The sequence below is a fragment of the Papio anubis genome, chromosome 5, assembly GCF_008728515.1.
Source record: "Papio anubis isolate 15944 chromosome 5, Panubis1.0, whole genome shotgun sequence".
NCBI classification, from domain to species: domain Eukaryota; kingdom Metazoa; phylum Chordata; class Mammalia; order Primates; family Cercopithecidae; genus Papio; species Papio anubis.
In genome coordinates this window covers 37,167,396-37,193,961 of record NC_044980.1, presented here as the reverse complement: position 1 = coordinate 37,193,961, position 26,566 = coordinate 37,167,396, and the positions used below count along the sequence as shown (strand labels likewise).

The window sequence follows — 26,566 nt, the reverse complement described above, 5'->3', positions numbered from 1 at the left end:
ACGTAGTCAGGCAGAGCTTCCTGGAGGAAGTGACGCTTAAAGGGGAGTCCTGAAGGATGAACAAGAGTTAGCTAAGTAAGGAGGTAGAAGAGCTATCCTGACAGGATAGCAATCATAAAGACTTGTAGCCAGGGAGGGTGCGCTGGCTCATGTCTACAATCCCAGCACTTTGCGAGGCCGAGGTGGGTGGATCACTTGAGGTCAGGAGTTCGAGACCAGCCTGGCTAACATGGCGAAACCCTATGTCTACTAAAAATACAAAAAAAAAAAAATAGCTGGGCATGGTGGCACATGCCTGTAATCCTAGCTACTCGGGAGGCTGAGATAGGAGGATTGCTTGAACCTGGGAAGTGGAGGTTGCAGTGAGCTGAGATCACACCACTGCACTCCAGCCTGGGTGACAGAGCGAGACTAGATTCTATCTGAAAAATAAATAAATTAATTAAATAAAATAATTTGAAAACACACTTGTAGCCAGGAACAAGCAGGTTATGTAGGAAAGCAGAAAACACCCATTGAGAAAGCCATATAGGAATAGTTTGCATTGATTGAGCACTTACTAAGGGCTCGGTGCTGTTCTAGGCATTTCATGTGTGTCAACTCATGTAATTTCATAATAACCCCATGAGGCAAGTAAATTATTATCCCCATTCTGTTGTCTGAGGCCCCGAGAAGTTAAATAACCCACCAAAGATCACACAGCTTAGAAGTGGTAGAGACAGGGTTTGCACTAGGGAGTCCAGCCCAGAGCCTGTGTGTTACTCAATCCGTCCATACTGCCTCCCCTACATCTTGATACTAGACGAGCAGAGTCACAGGATTTGAGATGTCACGCATCCAGCATGCCTTAATTTGCAGAGAAAGAAACTGAGGACTGGAATCAAGCAACTTCGCCAGGCTTAGAGGCTGGTTCAGAACTGTCTCTTCTGATTCCACATTTGGACACACTTAAACCTCAAGAGATGATACCATGAATCAGGCTGTAAGCCTCAATTCTGAATGAGAAACTCCTTTAACCTTCACAGCTTTTGACCTTGACCATGAGTCAAATCACATCATCCCTTACAACTGTTCAAAGAAAATCCATCCTCTGTTCAGCTTCCATTCTGAATCCCAGACTTGATCTTCATTTCAGTAACAGCCTTTGCAGGGTCACTTCCTGTGAGAAAACTAATTAAGTTCCTTTGTTACTTACAGAATATGGAAATCTATGATGAGATGGAAGGAGAGATGACTTTTAACAAAAATATCAATTTGCGAGTAATACTTTAAAAAACCCACCCAGGTTGCATGACCTTGAAATTCTCAAATGAAACCAGTATGTAGGTGCTGCAATCCACCTAGAAGCAGCCCTGTGTGAAGATGAATTCTTCAAGTCTTATTATGGAAGGCATCTGCCAGGGACCAGAGAATTATTTAGGCAGAAAAGTCAGAAAGGAAGAAGCTGAGATCCGGCCACTGCACTCCAGCCTGGGCGACACAGCAAGACTCCGTCTCAAAAAAAAAAAAAAAAAAAAAAAGGAAGCATTGCTCCTTCTCACTTACTAATATAAATATCTTACGTTGAGATTTAGAGATCAATGTTTCTTGACCTGAATCCCTAAAACATACACAGACATGTTCTGAACTTTCACATGTACCCAAAATAAACCAATAGTAGACTTTGTGTGTGTGTGTGTGTGTGTGTGTATCTGAGTCTCACTCTGTTGCCCAGACTGGAGCGCAGTGGGGTGATCTAGGTTCACTGCAGTCTCCGCCTCCTGGGTTCAAGCAATTCTTGTGCCTCAGCCTCCTGAGTAGCTGGGATTACAGGCGTGTGCCACCACCCCCGGCTAATTTTTGTATTTTTAGTAGAGATGGGGTTTCACCATGTTGGTAAGGCTGGTCTCAAACTCCTGGCCTCAAGTTATCTGCCTCTTTGGAACTGGGATTACTGGGGTTACAGGCATGAGCCACCGCACCTGGCCAATGGTGGACTTTTAAACTAAAAACAACTGTTGCTGAGCTTTAGCCTGCCCTGTCCAGCAGGTAACAATGCAAAGCTCTGAAGCAGTTTTAGCCAATAAGGTGACACCTTCAGAAAAACTGTAGGTAAGTTAAAAGAAAACTATTTTTCACCTTCATCCAACTCAATAGACAGCATACGACAGGCATGGCACCCCAATTGGAACTTCAGTGATGAGGAACGTTTTTCCAGGTCTTTGGTTTTCATTGCCACCATACTATATATTATTTGCTTATGAGAAAGGCACTTACCCTGGGGAAATTCTTAGGCAGATGGAGGAAGGTTTCTCAGATATTTATAGCCAAGATATTTCAAAACATACATAGCTATATTTATGCTTGGTTCTTATTTTAATAAACACTAAGCATTGCTGCCCCCAAAGAAATTTTCAGTGTCACTTTAGAAAAGAAATATTCTCCTTCACCTCAAACACATGGCTTTTGTGTTTTAAAAAAGCAAGTAAAAGTGTTTAAAACACTGCAAAATATGTTACAGCCTGAAGGCTGACTCAGAACTTGCCTCTTCAGATCTTTTCTGAAAATCTATGGCTACAAAGAAAGCTAACAAATAGCCTCCAGACCAACTTTGGGGGAGATCATGAAGACTCCTGCCATCTAAAAGCTTTTATTCTGCCTGGGCCTGAGACCAAGCTCTTCTCTGAGGCAGTTACTGAGAGCGCCTTCAGGGTGCTCACACCTGAGGTGTCCTCTATTTGGGGGGTAGTAGAAGCTGGATGAAGAACAAAAATTTGCTTGGTCCTAAGCCCCTGACTCAAGATATCATCATATTATGCATAAGGTCTACTTGAAATATCATGAAAACTAGCAAATAAGTAAGTAGTCAGCACTCCCATACCCTGGTCTCATAATTTTTCAGGTTAATCTTCTATTAACCAGAGGTCTCACTCTGTTGCCCGAGCTGGAATACAGTGGCACAATTACAGCTCACTGTAGCCTAAAACTCTTGGGCTCAAGTGGTCTTCCTGCCTCAGTCTCCTGAGTAGCTGGGATTTCCAATGTTGAGATAGCTCTCCTGGCTTAGTTGAATATTTAAAAAAAAAAAAAAAATTCACTTGAACCCGGGAGGCAGAGGTTGCAGTGAGCCGAGATTGTGCCACTGTACCCCAGTCTGGGCGATAGAGCAAGACTCCGTCTCAAAAAAAGAAAAAAAAAAAAAGAAAAAATTTGTTAGACTATCTCCTAACAATGTCTTTGAAATCTTTATCTCCATCGAATAGCAAATAAGAAGAGTAACCAATGTGGAAGTGCCCATCAAGACAGAGAGAGGACTGGAACCTTACCTTCCAGTGACAGAATTTAGACAAGAACTTCACATTAAGCTATCTGAATCTGAGGATAACTTCTGAATCTAAGAGTCCTGCCTCTTAGATGTATAATAATAAGGACCTTTTGGCTCACACAAAACCTGTCATGTGTATTTCTGTACACAGGAAGTAGAAAAAGGAAGTCACTATTAAACATTAAATGGACCTCTCTGGGGAAAATAAAATAACTGAAGACAACGGTCCCCCCACCCCCCACCCAAAGCCTTTCATCCTTTCTTACTGTCTTAGTCTCTTTGGACTGTTACAATGAATACCATAAACTAGGTAACTTATAAACAACAGAAATTGATTGCTCACAGTTCTGGAGGCCGGGAAGTCCAAGATCAAAGTGCCAGCAGATTCAGTGTCTGGTGAGGGTCCATTGACTGGTGAGGGTCTGCCTTCTTTTCTTTTTTTCTTTTTGAGACAGGGTCTCACTCTGATGCCCAGGCTAGAGTGTAGTGACATGATCATGGCTCACTGCAGCCTTGATCTCTGAAGCTCAAGTGATCCTCCTGCCTCAGCCTCCTGAGCAGCTGGAACTACAGTATGCAATACCACACCTGGCTAATTTTTTAATGTTGCCCAGGCTGAGGGTCTCCTTTCTGGTTCATAGATGGCATCTTACCACTGTGTTCTTACGTGGTGAAAGGGGTGAGAGACCTCCTGGGCCTTTTTTACAAATGCCACTAATCCTATTCCTGAGGGCTCTGCCCTCATGACCTAACCACGTCCCAAAGACCTCATTCTAATACTATCACCTTGGGTGTTCGAATTTAACGTAAGAGTTTTGTGGAGGACATAAACATTGAGACCATATGTAGCACACACAAACTACAGTTTCAGAGTTAGAGCCCAGGAAAGCTCTTTCTGAACATACATTCACTCACTTATAATGGGATAGGCTCCGAGATGTTTACAAGTGGATTTATTTTGCAGCCAAACATTAAATGCTGCAACAAGCTATGGAGGCTTTCTTTCAGGAATACATCAAACAGCAGCCTGAGATGAGGTTTCTCATTTCCTCAGCCAGCAGGGCTCTGGGCAGGCTGGGTCTAAGCTTCCATCTCTGAAGGTGAGTCACAAACATGAAAGGACATGGGGATTCATAAAAAGAGCACTGGGCCGGAAGTCAAGAGAATTCGGTTCTAATTTTATTCTGTCCCCAACCAGTCATTTTTATCTTGGCAAAGTAACTTATGCAATGGAGTCTCAATTTCTACTTTTGTGAAAAGGAAATAATGGGACTGTAGGATGGAAACAGATACACACTGAATGTCTACATGTAGAGATACTTTATGAGGAGTATAAGCAAGAGCTCTGCAATGAGGGTTGCACTTGCTTGATATTATAGAGGAGGAAATAGGGGTTCTGAGAAAGGATAACTTGGCTGAAGTTACAAATTCTGGAAGAGATAGAGGCAGAATTCCTAGCACAGGGGATGTAACAAGCGACTGGGCCTTCCCATATTCCCATATTCCATTTAGAATTCAACGATGTACAAGAATTCTAAATTTGAAGCTAACCTTCCAGACACTGTGAAGGTATTTGTCAAGGTAAAGAGATAAATATATATTAGCAGTTGGTTGGAACGGCATACAATTTTAAAATATACATAAGAAGCCAGGCGCGGTGGCTCATGCCTGTAATCCTAGCACTTTGGGAGGCCGAGGCGGGTGGATCACCTGAGGTCAGGAGTTTGAGACCAGCCTGACCAACATGGTGAAATCCCATCTCTACTAAAAATATAAAAATTAGCCAGGCGTGGTGGTGGGTGCCTGTAATCCCAGCTACTCAGGAGGCTGAGACAGGAGAATCACTTGAACTTGGGAGGCAGAGGTTGCAGTAAACCAAGATCATGCCGTTGCACTCCAGCCTGGGTGACAAGAGTGAAACTCTGCCTCAAAGTATACATATATGAATTTGAGACCTTGAGCCCCTAGATATTAGAGAGCTCTGAATGTTAAAATGCATTTTAATTGGAATTATAGTTGTACATAACACCCACATATACCTTATACTTTTGTAGGTTTTTAACATCCGCACAGCTTTTTCTTACACAAAGCTCTTTCTCTTTCCCATATTTTCAAGAATATCACTTGATCCTCCTAACCATACACTATAAGGCTGGAAGATGTCATCGCCCACATTTTATAGATAAGGAGTTTGTAGCCGATGCCTCTGGGGTCAGGGCACCTCCCCTTGTCCTACTTCTGATTTCAGCAGCAGCTGTGGCATGGACAGTTCTTGGAGGGCTCAGACTCGCCTCCTGCAGCCAGCATGTGACCTCAGACATATGCTGTGCTCCTGTTACTCCTCACCTCTCCGGACTCCCCGCTTCATCATAAAATGTGGGGGAGTTATACCCTCAGGGGCAATGCTCACAGTGGATCCATGTCTCCTGCCTTTTTCATGGTCAACGTGAGAAGAATTCTGTGGGTTTCAGAGAGATCTCAATGGAATCGAGACCCCAGTGAAGACCCCATTGCCTACAGCAGTGACTTAACTAACACACCCTTATATATATCCTCCTTTCCTGTCTCATTCTCCCCACTCTCTCATTCCCACTTCCAAATAAACTATTTGCACCCAAGTCCTTATCTGCAGCTCTCTTTTGAGGGGACTCCACACTATGAGAGGCATCAAGGCTCAGTAGGGGAAGTAACCCGTGCGGCGCCACACGGCTGCCAATAGAGTTCTCTCTATTCTTCTCTCAAAATTCTTCTGTCTGAATCCAGTGACTCTCTTTCATCTTCTATTTTCAGGCATGCACACAAGGTTAAGAAACTGCCATTTCTACCTTATATAGATATAGAGAAAATTTTAAAAATATGTGTTTGAACAAAAAATTAATAGTAAATAAATGCTTACCTTTGCTCAGGGTTACACGGATTATCTTCCAGGCTACCATAAAAACATAAAAAACTGTGCTTTTTGTTTTTTGTTTTTTTTTTTGGAGACAGAATCTCGCTCTGTACCCCAGGCTGGAGTGCAGTGGCGTAATCTCGGCTCACTGCAACCTCTGCCTCCTGGGTTCAAGCAATTCTCATGCCTCAGCCTCCTGAGTAGGTGGGATTACAGGCATCCACTACCATGTCCGGCTAAGTTTTGTATTTTTAGTAGAGACGGGGTTTCACCATGTTGGTCAGGCTGGTCTCAAACTCCTGACCTCAGGTGACCTGCCTGCCTTTACCTCCCAAAGTGCTGGGATTGCAGGCGTGAGCCACCACGCCTGGCCAGAACTGGGCATTTTTCAAAATTTTAAAGTATTACATCTTCCTTTGCTGGTGTTGTCTAATGTATCTGTGGAAGTAAATTATATGTTAAGTTTTGCCCCAAGTTTTACAGATGAGAAAGCTGAAGTTTTAGGATTTTCAGTGTAGCACATTTAACCAGTATCGGAACCAGGATTAGAATCTTTTTTATTTTAGGGATATTCCAGGTTTTGCCTACAAAATCTATTCAATGGCAGGGGTGTAGATTATCTTCAATGCAAAGCATTGTTCTGGGGCTTTGCAGTGGGCATTATAAAAAAAAAATTCTTAGAATCTGTGCCCCCTTTTTCCAGTAATTGTACCACAGTTTTCCTTTGAGGATCCAATCCTCTTGAATACTCAATCCACATAATCCAGGTTTGAGTGAACAACCCGCTGTTAATTCCAGAGCTTGGAATATGACCAGTGCCTGACCAATCAATGAATTCTCCCCACACGGGCCACAGTGACTTGTGCAAAGGATGGAAAGGGGCCTCAGCTTGGCCAATGAGAATAAATATTGAGATTTTGCTGGGTCCATGGAGAAAGCCACTCTCCTTCCTAGGGAGATAGGCTGGTCACTGCAGGTCTTGACTGCCTGGTGGCCATTTTGCCACCATATAGGAAAAGTCCATCTAAATGTGAAGCCACTAAAGCAGAGAGGTGCATGGAGTCATACTGCTGAATTGACACGGATCTAGCCTCCCCTGAATTTAGATTTGCTGCTGGACTTTACAGTTACAGGAGCTGATGCATTACTGCCTCATCTTCTCCTTTCACGCTTCTGACACTTGTAATTTAACAAGTCCTGTGTGAAACACTCCGTACTCAAGCATTAAAGAGATTCAGTGCAGTACCTCACCTCTCAAGAAACAAATATCTGCTTTCCATTATCAAGGAATAGGCTAGGAAGTCAAACACAGAAGTAGAGCTAATCAAATCTTGGGAGAATCCTTTGTCCCCGTTTCAGAGAACCTTAGGAATGAGGTCCTGAGTCAGTCTCTTTATGAATGAAGAAAGCAGCAGGCCTCAGACAAGCCTCATCACCTTTAACGTAGGGAATCCCAACTCTACAAGCATTGTTTTCAGACTCACTCACCAGCCACCGCTTCCATTCAAAATCAAACAGCAACTAGAGTTCAGAGGAAATACCTTAGATTGGGAATTTTTTGTTGACCTTTGTTTTCCTTTCTCTCTTTCTTTAAAATGACATAGCAGTACTAACTTGAGAATAAATGCTTTAATATCTATAAAAAATGTCCAGTCACTCTCTACCCTCTGTTAAGCTGAATAAGAAGAAATGGAGAGGTAGATGAAAGAAAAACATTGAGGCCAAACCAAGACACTTGTCCCAAGGCAATATGGATGTGAAAGAAACAATGGGTTGTCCTTGTTTTTAAAAGATTTTCCCCCTGCTCCTAAGAAACAGCATCATCAAATATTTACTTTGATATATAATATTTCAAAGCCAAGAGGGCAAGGCTCATGCTTGAAATGTAGGCAGGCTTATCGGAAATGGTACCTCAGCAGTTTTCAGAGCCTAGAACAGTCTCTGACTGTGCCAGGGAAATGAGGAAGAGGTATGTGATACAGACAGGTTTACTGGATGACCCACCAGCAAAGAGGTGTAGGGATCATTACTGGCCCAAGTATATACATGGGCTTCCAAGCCTGTGTTAGCTCTTAAATATACACGCGGTAGAGACCTAGAGGTGACTCTCCTCATTGCCTTACATCAGGCTTGGAATTCTGACATCTACACATTTTTTTTTCTTTTTTGTTTTTTTTTTTTAGATGGAGTCTTGCTCTGTCGCCCAGACTGGAGTGCAATGACATGATCTCAGCTCACTGCAACCTCCACCTCCCAGGTTCAAGGGTTTCTCCTGCCTCAGCCTCCCAAGTAGCTGGGATTACAGGTGCATGCCACCACGCCCAGCTAATTTTTGTATTTTTAGTAGAGACGGGGTTTTACCATGTTGGCCAGGATGGTCTTAATCTCCTGACCTTGTGATCCACCCACCTCAGCCTCCCAAGTGCTGGGATTACAGGTGTGAGCCACCACGCCCGGCACACATTTGACTTTTGAATGTGACATACAGACTTACCTGATGAATTCCACAGAATAGTACTGAATAGGGGCGCTTCCTTCACTTGCTCCAGGTTTCCAAGACAGGGCCACCTCAGAATCCGAAACCACAATGACATGTGGCTGCTGGGGAGCTGCCGGAGGCAGGCAGGAATCTAGGTGGGACAGCAAACACAACTAGACTAGGCTGGTGGTCTCAGCCGTTGGAGAGGTTTAATATAATACATAAACAGCATGAGTGCTTCCTATACCCAAAATATCTCTGTTCAGAACAGCCTCAAAACTCAAACCAAACACTGTGTGAGGTTCAAATCAATGAGAACTGGTCTTCCCTTCTCCCCGCTGCACCCCTGACTGCAAATCCAATTAATTATGTCCCAGTCACTAATCCTGGGACACACAGTGGTAAGTTCCCTGGAAAACCTTCTATCACATTCTCAACTCCTACTAGCCTTCCATCTGTGTTTGCATTGTCAGAACTGATATTTACCTTCAAGGAAAATTAAATGCTTACGATCACTGCCAATCATTCTTTTCTCTGTGTGTTTTGCCCCTGACAATCAGAATGCATAGTAATGGTAGGTCATTTGGGAAATGCCCTTCTACATAAAGAGGTAGGAGTTACCCATGAGCCCATCGTCTTAAGTGACCGCTGTTTCTGATCACATCTGGACACACACATCTCCTAGCCTTTGTTCACACTACTCCAACTGCCTGGGAGACCTTTCCTGTCTTTTCTTCCTAGCAAAATCCTATGCATTTTTTTGTAACTCAGGCCAAAGGTAGGACTCCTTCTGAAAGCCTGTGAGGCTGGGGCAGAGGAAGTGTGCCCTCCCGTGTGCTCCACAGCCTCCGGTGCAGTCCTTAGAAGTGCTGCTGTCACCAGGCGCAGTGGCTCATGTCTGTAATCCCAGTACTTTGGGAGGCCGAGGCAGGTGGATCACAAGGTCAGGAGTTTGAGACCAGCCTGGCCAATATGGTAAAACCCTGTTTCCACTAAAAATGCAAAAATTAGTCAGGTGTGGTGGCGTGTGCCTATAGACCCAGCCACTCGGGAGGCTGAGGCAGAAGAATCACTTGAACCCGGGAGGTAGAGGTTGCAGTGAGCCAAGATTGCACCACTACACTCCAGCCTGGGTGACAGAATGAGACTGTCTCAAAAAAAAAAAAAAGAAGTGCTGCTGTCACTCATTTGTCATTGGCTTCTCCTTCCACAAAAAGCTCCTTGCCAGCAGTGACCACCATCAACCCAACTTTGTACCCTACCGTCCAGCTTGGTGCCACCTCTAAAAACATTAGTTGCATTCCCTTTGCCTATAAATCTCTTCTCCCACTCCCCTTCTTCACCTTAATTCCTACTTACTTGTCGGATCTCCACTAGTTGTCATCTCTTCAGGGAATTCTTCCGTTATCCCTGTGTTGTATGTTCCTACAGTGCTGAAGCACCTATCATACTCTGTGACTACACACTAATGAGGGAATGTTTTGACTTACCCCACTAAGTTCTGAGAGGGCAGGGGCTGTGCTTACTTTTGTTCTCTACTGAATTCCCAGAGCCTAGCACAGTGCTTGGCACACAGGAGGTCCCTATTGATATTTGCTGAATGAAGGATGCATGAACAGCCTGCCACCTATTAATGAATTTGAACCTACTTTACCTTGGGACAAAGTGGTGACATGCCGAGGAGAGCTCAGCCGCCCTTTGCCAGCCTGGCTGTAAGCTGCTATGCTCACGCGATATTCAGTGCCTGGTTTCAAGTCTCCAATCACTTCCTCCTGTCAATGACCAAACAAGAAAGATGCCAACAATCAGAAGATTTGTTTGAGCAAATTGTATGATTTCCATGAGGTTTATATCTCGAGGTCCCTGTGAAATTGCTTGGCATAGAGAATGTTTTGCTTTATCTAGGACTGGCCCAGTTTTAAGCTTTGCCAAGAAAAAAATGACCATGACATATTTTCCAAGACTGGAGGATGGCCCTTTATTGAAATCTATCCATGGTCCTAGAAATGGACACATTCAGACTAGCAAATGTTACTGTGAACATCAGAATTCTTTGATCAAAGTACAGGCTGCTGGAGGGCAGGTGATGATTATTTCCAAGGCTGGAATTCTCCAGTTCCTTCTTTCCATTCGCCGATTTCAGATGCTCAGGGAATAGCTGCAGCTGTACACTGAGGTCTTGATTTGTACCTAGAAAGTAGGGACTGGAATTTCAGTTCTCAAATTTTAAACAGCATTAGAACTACCAGGAAGACTTTCTTAAAAGTGTGTCTGTGTGTGTGTGTGTGTGTGTGTCTGTACTTCCCCTGCACAAAGGGCCCCAAGCAGGAAGCCCCAGCCGAAGAGGGCTTTCTCCACCTTGAGCTTTGGCAAAAGTGGTGTGTCCCCAAAGCTACAGTGCTACATAGTAATTGGGAGATTGGTGGGAAGCAGCAGCCCATTGTAGTGGAAAGGCACTGTCATTGTAGTCAACCAGCCCTGGGCTTGAATCCTGATTCTGCCACTTATTACTAGCTGTGTCCTTGATATTAAATTCATTAAGCCTCACTTTCTTCTTCAGTAAAATAGGCGTGACATATAACCATCTTGCATGATGGTAACATTTGAGATACTGTGTGTAAAGTAGCCAGTATGGAAGATGTGCTCAGGAAATGAGTGGTCATGACTATTGTCTTGGGCATGTGGGAACCTTCCTCTTCTCTGTTTACCTAGGCTCCCGAACTACTCCAAAGGCCAAGCTCTCCCTTTGACACCTTCCCTGACCATGCAGGCCTGGTGATCTCACCCTACTGAAAATTATGCCACTACTTTAACACATTTACAATGTATTTATTTAAAACTATTACTATTTCTCCTTTGGGATTAGAAGCAACTTGAGAGCAGGGACCATGTCTTACAATTTCTTCACAACCTCTTTTGCAGATGTTTGAACATTCATTGTTGCTAAGAAGAATTAAGGGCATCCCTATGATTTTTTAAAGCATTCAACAAATAATTATTGAATACTTAATACAGTAGTTCTTAAACCCTGATTACACATTAGAATCACTCGTTGATCTAAACGACTGATGCCTGAACTCCACTCCAGATCACTTAAATCAGAATCTACAGGTGACAGAACCAGGCATCTATTTGTTTAAAGCCCTCCAGGTGATTCTAATGTGCAGCTGTTCTGTTCTAGGGCTTGTGAACTGCTGTTCTAGGGCTTGGCTCACCTCTCAGGCCCTGAACTGCCCCATCTGTTCCCCCTCCTCTCATTGTCCTGATCCCCCTAGATCCAGTATCTACCAGATCCTTCTGTATTTACTATGCTCAAGACCCTCACACCTTAAAAACAGTAATTCCCTACCACATCTGCACCCCAGCTCCTCTCCTCAGAGGCAACCTCCTTGGAGTTCTCTTTGTTGCCTCACCTCCTATTTACTCCTGAACTTACGCCCACCTGGCCACTCTCACTACAAACCTATTGAGATGTTCTTACCAAGACACCGTAACAACTCTGTAGTGAATCCAGTGGGTGCATCTCAGTCTTTAATGACTCGTTGCAGCTTTCAACACCATTGTCCACCCTTGCTTCTTCAATCTCTTGGCTCCGTTGGAAATCATGACTCTGCTCCTCTGTGGTCACCTTCTACTTCTCGTGTTGCTCATTTCCAATACCCTCCATCCACCCCCCTTTCTCTGCTACCTGTAAGGATTGGTCTTTCCCAGGATTTCACCCTGTCACCATCTTCTCTTCTCCCTCATAGTCTTGCTTAGGTACGCTCCCCTCCCATTCCGTTAGCTTCTGGCACCACCTTCAGGGTGACATCTCCCAACTCTGCACCTCTAGCTCTGGCCTGCCTCCTGGTCTCCAGGCATGGAGTGCCTCTTGAACATCTCTACCCAGAGACTACCAAGCAACCCAAGTGTAACACAACCAAAGCTCGACTAATCATTCCTCCTCCTACTGCCAAAACCAAACCAAAACATAGCTTCACTGCTTGCCCTCTCTCTCTCTCTCTCTCTCTCTCTCTCATTACCCAAGGCCAGAATTCCTGATGCTTTCCTCTATGAGTTCACCCTACACCCCTCACCACCATCTAATCAGTTACCCATGCAGCAGATTCCACCTCTTTCATATCACTTGAATGTGTTTCTGCATTTCATTCTTACAGCCCTTGAAGACCAAGTCCTCATAAATATGACAATGGGCTCTGATTCCCCTGCCACCAGTGCTGCCCTGCCTGTACCTCCAGTCTGGACTCCACAGTGCTATGCTAGTTATCTTTCTAAATCCGCAATCTGATCACATACTTCACACTTTAAAACCCCTCAGAAGAGCATGTTCGTGTCCCCCTGTTTATCCTTCCAGCATCATCCTGTACCATGTTCCCTCCTTACATTCTACATTCCAGTCATACTTAAGAACTTGGCAGGGCTCAAATTTATGCCATTCAATGCCTCTGGGCCTTTGAACCTGCTGCTCCCTCTACATGAAATGTCCTTCTCCCTACTCCTGCCTGGCTCACCCCTACTCATTCTTCATGACTCAGATCAGCTGAGACATTACCTCATTTCTCTGGCCCCGCCCCAGTCTGGTTAGGTGCCCCTTCTCTAGGCTGCCCTGGCGTCCTTGGTGCACCTCAATCTGAGCAACGCTCACCTTGTATTTTAATTATCAGTTGATTTGTCACCTTGTCCCCACCCACTTGAAGCCAGTAAGCAAGTTCTTATTCCTCTGGCATCCCAAAGCTTAGCATAGTGTTACCAGGCATCTAGCAAATGCTCAAGCAATGCTTCTTGATGAATGAATAAATGAACTAATGAATGATGAAAGAAAGAAATCAAGCCAAGATGTCTCATGTAAACAGATGACCTCATCAAGAAGCCAACTGATACTACTGACCCTGCATCTTGACTCACAGCATCAGTACCCCTGCCCCAGGCCCTGGATTAGCACCTCCTGGGACAGGACTGACCCTCCTGCCCACCTCCTTCCAGCCACCCCACCACGTCTTTCAGACCTGCTCCCTTGTCCCATTTCCACCTCGGTGCCTGAGTTCCGGCCCCTTTGACTCCTTGCCTGGGTCTTCAGTCTGCCCCACCCTCCCTCCCTCCCATCTCCACTGCATCCTACATGTGGCTTCACAAGGGGCCTCTGCTGCACATGTGGACCTGCCTTCAGCTCCCCTCTCCGGCTCTACTTCCTCGCATCTGTGCTCCTGAGCTTCACCTTCTGTCTCCAGGTTTCACATCAAGTTTGGTGGTTAAGAGACTGGAGGCAGCAGGTGGATCCAACCCTCTGTTCTCACTCCTCTCCCGACTAACGCTCCAGGCTTTCCTCGTGGAAGCAGAAACACTTTCGAACCAACACAGCACTCTCCCAGGCTTCTGCTTTAGGGTCCTTTACTCCTGGGAAGTCATGATGCTGGATGAAGTGTGGGTGGTGATGTGGATCCAGAGAGTATTGTAGATATCGCTCAATACCAAGCACAGCTACCATTAACTACCAGTGACGGGTGTTTTCTCTGTTTCAGGAACAAAGGGAAAGAAGGCTATGTGTAGCCTTATTTAATTCTTCCTTCAGTTCCGTGAGGTAGGTATCACTCTTATTTTCATTTACAGAGGAGAAAACCTAAGCCCTGAAAAGTTCACAATTTGCTCAAGATTTAGTCAGTGGCAAAATAGGGATTTGGGCCCTTCTCCATTTGACACCAATGCCCAAGTTCTCATTGGCCAGTACATGTACAGAAAATTTTAAATAATGTTTAAATCAACAACAAACAATACTTACCATAATCAGAGAAAACTAGATTATGACTACTTTATGACCACGGACGTTAATGTATCAGAAATTTAAATGTTACCACTGAAAACCAAGCAAAATCCTATTTGTAGTTCCATATATAGGTTAAAAAATACTGGAACTCTTTATTGGATATGGAAGATTAGTGCTACCTTCAGCTTGGGTGCATTCTGAGGAGTACAGGGTGACCTTCCCAGAAGCCAGCTGTTTCCTGTCTGTCTCTTTTTCTGCACTGACACTCCGGAAAGTGGCATAATGGTGAAAATCAAGGGGACTGAGCAGTAAGGGCCACAGAAACATGTTGAATTCAGCGATTTCACTGTCACTTCCTCCCCTGACATCTCTCCTCTCAAATGGAATCCTCAATGTATTATAACTTGTGATAATCCTTGCAATTTGTAGTAAAATACCACACACCCTAAATCTTTGTATTTCTGTCCTTAAAGGTCTTACCATCACCACTTCAGGCTTGCATCAAACTAGGGCAGATGCTGAACATGCTCTTTTCAAAGTACAGAAACAGTCTTTTGCTTTGTTTCGTTGCCTTGTGGAAGTCTGAAGACAAGTCAAGATGTTTATCTCTCCTGAACTTCATTTCTCCACAAGTTAGTGAGGAACAGAGTGGGGGAAATTGCTTTCCTGGAGTAGAGGCCAGAGGGACCTCAACAGTCTCCCCCAGGCCCTTCCCCCACCATTTTTTGGGTGAAGCTGAGTGCTTTGCTGCAAAATACCCCCTATTTTGTGTTTGCCTAGTTCTTTCTGAAATGCAAAACCCCTTTGTCTGCTCAACACCGCTGTTGAGCGGCTTCATGCGAGCAGTGAATTCACAGCTATAGAAGAGAAAAGCAAGGCTGGTCACTGAGCCCAGTGAGAAAGCTCGGGCGACTTTCAGGACTCTTGCCTTCTTCACAGATTGCCAGAACAACAAACTTTCATCTTACAATTGGTATCATCATTATAGTTTTCATTTATATAGCATTTTGGAATTTATAAAATCTCTGTACACCATTATTTCCTTTAATCTTCACAACAACTCTAAGAGATCAGTCCTATTGTCTCCATTTTGCAGACAATGAGACTGGATTCAGAGAGTTTATATAACTGCGGGCAACCATGGGTCTGATTTCCCTCATGAAACTTTATATAGTTTTAATCACCTGACTCATAGACACAGCATCACTAACTAGTTCTGAAACGGGCACCTGGTTTTTCCCATGTTCAACCACCTTTTCCATTCCCTGCATTCATGGTCTGTCACCTGGATGACTCATCCCATTCTCTTCTTTCTCATGATAGAATCCCCGTATTTCAGTTGGGCCACTCAAAGACTACATTCTCAGCCTCCTTTCTCTCCAGGTGTGGCCCTATGGCTAGATTCTGTCCAATAGGTTGTGAGTGAGAATGCTGATGCCAACTTTTGAGATCTCCCTTAAAAGGAAGGACTGTGTTTCCCTTCCTCTTTTCCTTATCTATTGGCCAGAGTGTGGATGTGGCAGCGTAAGCCATTCCGGACCATGGGCGGGAGGGCACAAGGGGTTGGCAGAACAATGAGTTGGAAGGAGCCTGGCTCTCTGATCAAGTGAAGCCACCAGAAGGTGACATCCAGACAGTTCCATGGGGGGGAATGTAAATGCACATCTCATTAGAAACACTGTTAATTTGAGTTTCTGGCCTGCTAGACTTATATCTATCTAATACATGGCCCAATATACAAAACCAACCTGGGTTACCATGTAAGAAGAGCCCAAGAAAAGATGAGACTCTTCTCTTTTTTTGAGACAGAGTTTCACTCTTGTTGCCCAGGCTGGAGTGCAATGATGCGATCCCAGCTCACTGCAACTGCCTCCCAGGTTCAAGTGATTCTCTTGCCTCAGCCTCCTGAGTAGCTGGGATTACAAGCATGCACCATGATGCCCGGCTAATTTTTGTATTTTTAGTAGAGATGGGGTTTCACCATGTTGGCCAGGCTGGTCTCAAACTCCTGACCTCAAGTGATCTGCCCACCTTGGCCTCCCAAAGTGCTGGGATTAGAGGCATGAGCTACCGCACCCAGCAAGGCTATTCTTTACTACATACTTTTCACTCTGCATTGACAAAATCATGTTGAATTGTTCTGAACTGAAGTCTCTGACTCTGATTTCAGACATCGCCTTTACCTCCTTACAGGCTGCTGTTCTTTCTCCTCCTACTGCCTGAAATACAGATCATTTGGCTTCAGAAATAAGGCTAGAGGCTGTCCTATTCATTAGTTCAGATGAGCACAGTTGAGAGGAGGCATGAATTGAGTAGAGAACTGGACGGGGAGCCAGGAGATCCAGGTTCTGCTGCTAACCTAGCTGTGTAGTCTTGGGGATGCCACTTAGCTTCTCTGGGCCAAAGATTTAACACTGAAGGTCCATGATTCTTCTAAAACAACCTTCATTAATAGCTAGTAAACTTGGCTTCAACCTCACAGTTGACCCTACAAGTCAAGGCTAGGCCCCAGTTGCCTTAGTGGAAGTTGGGACCACCTAGCATCGTCCAGTGGAAGGCACCAGAGAAAGAGAAAAGTGCTATCTTCCAAGCATCCTTCCTCCAATGCGCTGAGGACGGCTGTGCAGAGCAGGGTGGAGGGAGGAGTTGTAGGGATTTCTATTCTCTGGGTGATCACAGGAAGTTATTTTCCAGAGCTTTGCTGCAGGGGCAGCATTAGCTTTGGAGGCTGGACAAATCTTCCTTACGTGGATCTGTCCTATGTACTGCAGGAAAGTTAGCATCCCTGATGCTTGTCCACCAAAATGCCCAGGAGGGGACAAAGGCACCCCCAGCTGAGAATCATTACTAGTCCATCCCTTCTTTTTTTGTTTTTTTGTTTTGTTTTGAGATGGAGTTTCACTCTTATTGCCCAGGGTGGAGTGCAATCACGTGATCTCGGCTCACTGCAACCTCTGCCTCCAGGGTTCAAGTGATTCTCCTGCCTCAGACTCCCAAGTAGCTGGGATTACAGGTGCCTACCACCACACCCAGCTAATTTTTTTTTGTATTTTTAGTAGAGATGGGGTTTCACTATGTTGGCCAGGCTGGTCTCAAACTCCTGATCCACCCATCTCGGCCTCCCGAAGTGCTGGGATTACAGGCATGAGGCACTGCGCCCAGCCCCATCCCTTCATTTTACAGTTGAAGAGAAATTCAGAAGAGCTCAGTGACTTCACCTCAGGTCACCCTTGCTCTGATGAGAGAGCAGGAACAAGCCTTCTGATTCCTGGTTAAGTTTTCTCTCTCTAAGTTCTGGGTCAATCAGTGGACTCTAAAGCAGGGTGGTGGTGCATCCCCAGGGACAGCAAGACAACCCACTGAGATGCCAGAAGAAAACACAAGAACTCTCTATTTCTGTTTTATCTCCTCCTTTAAAATTCTGTGAGATTTTATAATGTACATAATATATTAGTAGAGTAGCAGATGTATAATTTATAAATACATAAATATACATATATTGGTGCATGTTCAAATATTTTTAACTGATGGTATGCATGATCAAAAAGTGTAAAGACCACCACCCTAAACATGCTTATCGATTTCTAACTCTAAAAAATTTGCCAAATTGCCCTGATTTGTTTTACTATTTTGTTTTCCAGGAGGAAACCTGGAGGGTATTATTTTAAGAAAAAGATAAGGTGGGCTTGAAATGCTGCCAAATTGGAAGCTTCTAGAAGGCAGATTATCAAACAATGCAGCCCAACTCCACATTATCAGCCAGGGTATTTTGGTCATTTTATCAGTCAAATCAGATTAACCATTTGTCAACCCACTCCCCACTTTGGTATTCAATCCAGAAAACCAAATCTATCGGTCCTATCTTACTGAAAACACAATCTGGAATTGTCAGAGGAAATAAGGGAGTGAGAAAAGAGGAGGTAAAAGGAGCGGGAGCTACCTCCAGAGAGGTGCTCACTAGTTAAATATTTTCTCTCCTTTTCAATCTGTTTCACCTACTCTTGAACCAGAGCTTAAATTACTTCAAACTTCAGAGAGGTTCCCCTTAACCCTACCCTGCTGTGTGAGATGAAGAAGTACATGCAAGGATAAAAGTGGCTTCCTCTAAACGATTAAAAATTCACCTTGTAGATTCAGCTGTCTGTGCTTACACTAGAACTAGGCACTCTCCACTGAGCCTTAATCAGCAAGAGGGAGATGCAGGAAAATCAACATTTTGATGAAAAGAGATCCCCTGAATCCTGGGTTGGGACAGGTATTTAAATTTTCTAAAACATGCTTACAGAAATTGCCTGATGATCAGGTTGTCCCTGGAGAGGGGAAAAAGCAGAGGCAACTTGAAGAGTAAAAACAAAAACTTGCATGAATAAAACAAATCTGTACAGCACCTGCCCCTTTTGCCATGCACAGCCAAGGGCAGCAAACACACATCTTTGAAGTATGAATCATACTGACCACTTACTAAGCTCTCATTCTGTGCCAGGCATCGTGCTGAAGGTTCTACAATCATGACCTTATAACTCACATCTTTATCTATAGAATGATATGATATAATAACTCACATCTTTATCTATAGAATGATATGATATAGTACAGAGTTCCTAAAACTTTCTCTGTTCTTGCCACCCTTAGTGTGTCAGTAATATTTATAGCATCTCAATGCCAAAAGAAATGCCCATTTATTAAGTAGTTATATCCAAACAACTTGGTAATAATAGTTGATATGGTTTGGCTCTATGTCTCCACCCAAATCTCACCTTGAATTGTAATAATCCCCATGTGTCAAGGGTGGGACCAGTTGGAGGTAACTGAATCATGGAAGTGGCTTATCCCATGTGGTTCTCGTGATAGTGAGTGAGTTCTCACAAAAGCTGATGATTTTATAAGGGGCTTCCCCCTTCACTCAGCACTCATTCCCTCTCCTGCCGCCCTTTGAAGAGGTGCCTTCCGCCATGATTGTACGTCTCCTGAGGCCTCCCCAGCCATGCAGAACTGTGAGTCATTTAAACCTCTTTTCTTTATAAATTACCCAGTGTCAAGTGCCTTTATTAGCAGCATGAGAATGGACTAATACAGTAATTCACACAGATGTTGCTGTTTTCCTCAAAAATGTTAAATATTCTACTGTGCCCCTGTGAGCCTGCTGCAGAGCCCTGGAGCACCCTGGCACACGGTTTGGGAACCACAGACACACTATGATATAGATATTTTTGGGATCCCTGTTATGTCAATGAGGAAATTGAGACCTATAAGGTTAAGCAGCTGTTTTGTTGAAATGCAGAAATCTGAACACAAGTCCATCAGAATCCAGGACACATTCTGCTATATCAGACTCCTCCCACTCCCTTGCTGAATCACTGCCTTTATGTGTAGTCATGATTTCCTCTTTTCATTCTGTTTATTCTGCAACTCTCCCCACCCCCAACCCTCCCTACCCCCAAACACACACACACACACACACACACACACACACACACACACAGAGAGAGAGAGAGAACAAGAGAGAGAGAGAGGCATGTGTGGACACATTCATGCTCATTCATTCCCTGGGCTCAAACCATTCCAACTGGGATGTCCCTCCCTTGAGTCTGCCTTTCCAGAAAGTTCCTGCTTCAGTCTTCAGTCCCAACTTTCACCTCTTGACCACTTGTTCCCACACTCACCTCTCCCTCTTCAAACCTTGTCTACTAAGCAGCATGTTAATAACGACATCTGATCTTATGTTGCTCCCTAATTGTTTTATCTGTGTGGATGTGGTTTTCAGAAGACGGAAAGCTGCCCCCAAACAGGGACTGTGTGTTGTCTTATGTTGGGCATAGAGTAGCCCCTATGCAAGTTTGTCAAAATTGGCAAGATGATCAAATGCAGAATTTGATAGCGTACTCTAATGCCTAGATGCTGATAATGGAGAGAATGTATTAACATATAAGTCATCGGGAATGATAACTACCACCCACGTGGCTTTTATTTGGTCCTCACAAGAGAATAATTATTACACCTCTATCACGGAAAAAAAGTTGAGGTTTAGACAGTTTAAGTGACTCTGACCAACACTACCCAACCTGTAAATGGAAGAAACAGGCCTAAAAGTCCAGAGTGCTGGTCTCCCTCCCAGCGCTGTTTTGGGTTTATACAGCAGTGACCTTCAGAGAGATGCCAATTTTCAGCCCAGGTTCTGCGATGGGCAGGATATCAATTTCAGAGGCACTGCCTAGACTCAAAGGCATGTGTCACTCTTGATACCTGAACTAGGTTCCAGGTCAAGCAGTGAGCCCTGCAGGACACCAGGCTAGGGTGGCTGGGGATACTACTAGGGACAATCAGGCTTCTTGGTGAGGTCAATGAGCTTATTGAAAGTTCCAACCCATCTCCCTCTCTTCAGACAGGGTAAACTATAGAGGCTGAGGTTGACAGCTTCTGCGGCCAATGCTGGATGCTTAAGCAAAAGTCTATTTTGAGCTTAAATGCATGTCATACAAAAAAAAAAAGCAAGCTGGAAATGTGCATCTATTCCTTCTGAGTCATGAGAGCTTTGGTAGAACCAGCAAGGGCAGGGGCTCAGAGGTCAGTCAGCTCTGAGTTTACAGTTGATGCTGTTACTCACTAATGTATGATTTGAGGAAAGTTACTTCACCTCTCCGAGTCTCAGCGTCCTTGTCCATAAAATGAGGTCATAGGATAGTTGTGAAGAGTAAGTGGCAAAGCAAATGTAAAGCAAAGGGTGGTGGCTGCCAGGTAACAGATGCTCAATAAGTGATAGTTCCTTATCATGGATGACAAACAGGTCTCTCTCAGGTGCTGCCGCCAGAAGGCATGGATCAAACAGGAGCTAGCACCACCACCACCACTGTTATAATAGTGTTATGAGCACTGGTGCTAACGCCTTGTAGAGCAATTCCAAAGGCTCTAGCCTGAGGTTGTGGCAGAATGAGGAAGGGGAGTGAAAGAAAAGAAAATACAAGATGCCTAAGGCCAAAAATTCACTCAAGAGACCTTGACGAGAAACAGAAAAGAAAATAGATGAGGACCCAACAATTGGCTGGTGGAAGGACGGGGTGCTGGGCTTGAAAAAAAAATAAACAACTTGGACCATTTAAATATACATTTCAAATTACATCCTCTTCTTCTGCATTGTGTCTTCAGGCAGCTGGGAAGATACAAATGCGTCATATTTATGTATAAAGCTTTTATTGGGATTAAGGAAAAAAACAGAACTGAACTTTACGAAGAAAAGAAGGGGAAAAACCAGCTGTAAGGTGGCAGTTTTCTTGCATGATAAAATAGGGTTGAGTCCAGGATGGAAGCATTTATGCCAGGACCCTTTCGTCAGATGCCTGTTTTCCAGAGATGTAGATGGCATGGTTCAGAGGAAATGTACATGGATGACATTGGGAAATCCTAACGGACTATTAGAAGCATTAGTTATTATTACATGTACAGTAGCACACACACCAAATCAGCAAGCCACCTGAATAGCGCCCACGTGCTTTTGAGGGGGCTGCCAGGATGGAGAAACTCACCGTGGTCGGGATGTCCCGGCTGAGAGGCACGCTGTGCGACTGCTCCTGCAGGGATTTATCTGCGCCAACCTCAGAGTAAAAGACCTTGAAAAGATGCAGACACCCCGGTGAGAGCAGAGCCCGTGCTTGTGTAAGATCAAAGGTTGTAATTGCACTCACAGTGGCAGCAGGCTCTGAGGTGCATCGCCTAACGTCACGTGCACTAGTTCTGCGGGAACACACATCAGACCTACTTGGATTGGGTAGGGGGTGTTGCAAACTCAGAAGCCTGCGGAGTCCAGGAGGAAGACACATATCAATGAAGTGAGATGCAGAGGTCTGGACGTGGCTCTTGTTATTTTTCCCAAAATGCATGAGCCGCCCGGGTAATCTTTCATTTTCTCACTTTCAATAAGACATGAGTCCAGAGATATATTCCTCTACTTTTAGAAAACAATAGGATGAGGGCCATTATCAATGGCTACTGTCCCTCGGTGAAATGGAGACAGCAGCAGGTGGTGGGATTGGGGTGTTACTGAGGTCTTACAGCTCATCTAAAATGAGCAGCTCAGTTCCAGCAGGTGGATAGGAATGGGGACCCAGTGTGGCCAGCTCTCCCCATATCCCAGAGAGTTCACAATTCCAAACATTTATGTGAAATGTCTTGACTTCTCAAAGTTGACTCATTTCTAAAAACACTATTCAAAGAAAACATTTTGGTGAAAAGATATCAGCCCAATTTGCAGCCTCTGATAGGTAAGAATGCATTCTCTGCTGCTTCCTCCATCTTGCCTACCCACCTTCTTACTTTACATTATTTTGTACTTATTGACAACATTCCACAGTGATTTCCTCTTTCCTATGTTCATACTTTATTCTCCAGATTTGACTATAGGCAATTGAATAGCAACAACCACATCCTTTTAGTTAATATTTTCCCACAGCTGAACAGAGAAACGACTGGATAGATCCTAAGTGAGTAATGCAGATGTGATGTGACATTCAGGGCATTTACAAATATCCTTCAAAGGGGGACATCTCTTCTAGCTTTATGGAGGGAGAATGGGGCAGTTACTGATATGGAAGGACAGATATCTAGAAAAAGCAAGGATGAGAAAGACATACAGTCACATAACACACCCACTGAGGAAACTCCCGTGCCCGTGGACTCACAGTGTACCCAAGGATGGTGCTCCCAGGATGCCTTGGCATTTTCCACTGGATGCTGAAAGCCGTACAGTTCAATGCGCCCAGCTTGATGTCAAGAGGAGCCCCTACCTTGCCTGCCCCCAAACAAAAGAGATTGTGTTAGAAGCTCCACACATGCCACCTTGAGTATACTTACACAAGATTTAAGAGTGTGTTCTCTGATAGATGAAAAGCCTACTTAAAGATAATTCCAGAAATGCAGTCAATTTCTGATACACCACACCTATCTCAGCTGACCTCACTCACTTTGCTATCCCCTCCCAACCTGGCATCAGTAGATAAATCAGTCCAGCTATTGCCCTCATTCTCTCAGGTAACTTCTAATAGGTCAGGGACCAGCAAAGGGAGATTCAGGGTAGCATAGACCACAAATACTTCTGACTTGACTCTAAAAACTTAAAATGTATTAAAGTAAGATGACAGGCACATTTGTATTTACTCAATAGCATATATGTTGTATGTATACATTTTATAGATGTGTTCGCTTATATAGCTAGGATATTCCTGTTGTGGGACATTTCAAAAATATAGTTATGTATAAAATGAAGTTTAAAAATTTCAAATGCTTTACTATCTATTTATCTTAAGTAACTTCATAGTTATAGATGATAAGATTTATAATTATAAAATAATATATACAGGTTGCCACAATGTAGAAAACATAAAACATTATATCTAATTCTAACGTTCAGAAATGAGTCCTGACAGCATTGTGGTATATCTCCTGTTGGTCACGTGCAATTTAAAAAAACTGTTTGTGTGTGTGCGCGTGTGTGTGTGCTTCTATACAGTTGACATCCTTTATCTGAAATTTCAGATTTTTTTGGATTTTGGAATATTTGCAATATACTTAACTGTTGAGCATCTCAAATTCAAAATGCTCCAATGGGCAGTTCCCTTGAGCATCACACTGGTGCGCAAAAATTTGGATTCTGGAGCAGTTAGGGTTTCAGATTTTTGGATTTGGGATGCTCAACTTTGTGTGTGTGTGTGTAACTTTTTTTTTTTTTTTTTTTTTTTTTTTGAGACAGAGTCCCACTCTGTTGTCCAGGCTGGAGTACAGTGGCGTGATCTCGGCTCACTGCAAGCTCTGCCTCCGGAGTTCATGCCATTCTCCTGTCTCAGCCTCCTGAGTAGCTGGGACTACAGGCGCCTGCCACCACACCTGGCTATTTTTTTGTATTTTTTAGTAGAGACGGGGCTTCACTGTGTTAGCCAGGATGGTCTCGATCTCCTGACCTCGTGATCTGCCCGCCTTGGTCTCCCAAAGTGGGAGGATTACAGGCATGAGCCACCACACCCGGTCAAAACAATTTTTTTAAAAAGCCTCAGACTAGAAGAAAATATTTGCAAAAGAAATATCTGATAAAGGTCTGTTATCCAAAATATGCAAATGCTATAGAGAAAACATTTATTTTCCTTCTAAAATTTATCCTTCTAAATTTCTAGAATTTCTTCTATTTATCCTTCTAAAATTCATATGTTAAACTCTTATTCCCAATGTAATCATATTTGTAGATGTGACCTTTGGGAGGTGATTAGGTCATGAGGGTAGAGCCCTCATGAACATGACTAGTTCCCTTATAAAAGATACCCTAGAGAGCTCCCCCTCCCCTTCTGCTATTTGAAGACACAGCAAGAACACAACCGTCTATGAGCCAGGAAGTGAGCCTTCACCAGACACCAAATCTGTTGGTGCCTTGGTCTTAGACTTGTCTGCCTCCAGAACTGTGAAAAATAGATTTCTGTTGTTTATAAGCCACCCAATCTATAGTATTTTGATATAGCAGCCAAACAAACTAAGATAACACAGAACTCTTAAAACTCAACACGCCGGGTGTGGTGGCTCATGCCTGTAATCCCAGCACTTTGGGAGGTCAAGGCAGGTGGATCACCTGAGGTCAGGTGTTCGAGACTAGCCTGGCCAACATGGCAAAACCCCATCTCTACTAAAGATACAAAAATTAGCTGGCTGTGGTGGCAGCAGCCTGTAATCTCAGCTACTTGGGAGGCTGAGGCAGAAGAATCACTTGAACCCAGAAGGCAGAGGTTGCAATGAGACAAGATTGTGCCACTGCACTCCAGCCTGGGCAACAAGAGCAAAACTCCATCTCAAAAAAGAAAAAAAAAAAAAAAACCTCAACAATAAAAATAAACAAACAACCTGAGTGAAAAATGGACCAAAAGATTTCATGGCAAAGACACCAAAAGCAATCACAACAAAAGCAAAAATTGACAAATGGAATCTCATTAAACTTAAGAGCTTCTGCACAGCAAAATAAACTATCAGCAGAGTAAACAGACAATCTACAGAGTGGAAGAAAATATTTGCAAACTATGAATCTGACAAAGTTCTAATATCCAGCGTTTATAAGGAACTTAAATTTACAAGGGAAAAATAACCCAATTAAAAAGTAGACAAAGGACATGAACACACACCTCAAAAGAAGACATACAGGCGACCAACAAGCCTATGAAAAAGAGCCCAACACCACTGATCATTAGAAAAATGCAAATCAAAACCATAATGAGATACCATCTCACACCCAGTCAGAATGGCTATTATTAAAAAGTCAAAAAATAAAGATGCTTGCAAGATTGTGGAGAAAAGGGAACCCTTATACACTGTTCGTGAGAATATAAATTAGTTTAATAATTGTGAAAAGCAGTATGGCAATTCCTCAAAGAGCTAAAAGCAGAACTACCATTCGACTCAGCAATCCCATTACTGGGTATACCCAGAGGAATATAAAGCATTCTACCATAAAGACACATGCATGTGAATGTTCATTGCAGCACTGTTTGCAATAGCAAAGGCATGGAATCAACCTAAATGCCCATCAATGACAGACTAGATTAAAAAAATGTGGTACCTATACACCATGGAATATTATGCAGCCATAGAAAGAACGAGATCATGTCTTTTGTGGGGACACGAATGGAGCTGGAGGATATCATCCTTAGCAAACTAATGCAGGAACAGAAAATCAACTACCCTATGTTCTCACTTATAAGTGGGAGCTGAATAATAAGAACTTAGGAACATAAAGAAGGAAACAATAGACACTGAGGTGTTGGAAACAGGCCCCCAAATCTGGCCATAAACTGGCCCCAAAACTGTCCATAAACAAAATCTCTGCAGCACATGTTCACGATGGCCATGACGCCCACGCTGAAGGTTGTAGGTTTACCGGAATGAGGGCAAGGAAGACCTGACCCATCCAGGGCAGAAAACCTCTTAAAGGTGTTCCTGAACCACAAACAATGGCATGAGCGATCTGTGCCTTAAGGATATGTTCCTGCTGCAGCTAACTAGCCAGAGCCCATCCCTTTATTTCAGCCCATCCCTTTGTTTCCTGTAAGGAATACTTTTAGTTAATCTATAATCTATAGAAATAATGCTTATTACTGGCTTGCTATCAGT

General features: G+C 43.7%; 1 protein-coding gene across 4 annotated transcripts in view; it reads right to left on the bottom strand.

Moving 5' to 3' along the window:
- The window catches only part of EGFLAM (EGF like, fibronectin type III and laminin G domains), a 198,078-nt gene that overhangs the window by 97,185 nt on the left and 74,327 nt on the right, over positions 1-26,566 (bottom strand). For all 4 annotated transcript variants that reach the window (XM_031666120.1, XM_031666118.1, XM_031666121.1 and 1 more), the window contains exons 2-5: positions 23,107-23,216; positions 21,955-22,038; positions 10,328-10,445; positions 8,689-8,824 (exon numbers count right to left, since the gene is read on the bottom strand). In XM_031666120.1, coding sequence (XP_031521980.1) covers positions 8,689-8,824; positions 10,328-10,445; positions 21,955-22,038; positions 23,107-23,145 — 377 coding nt within the window. In that variant the 5' untranslated portion in view covers positions 23,146-23,216. The remainder of the gene's footprint in view (positions 1-8,688; positions 8,825-10,327; positions 10,446-21,954; positions 22,039-23,106; positions 23,217-26,566) is intronic.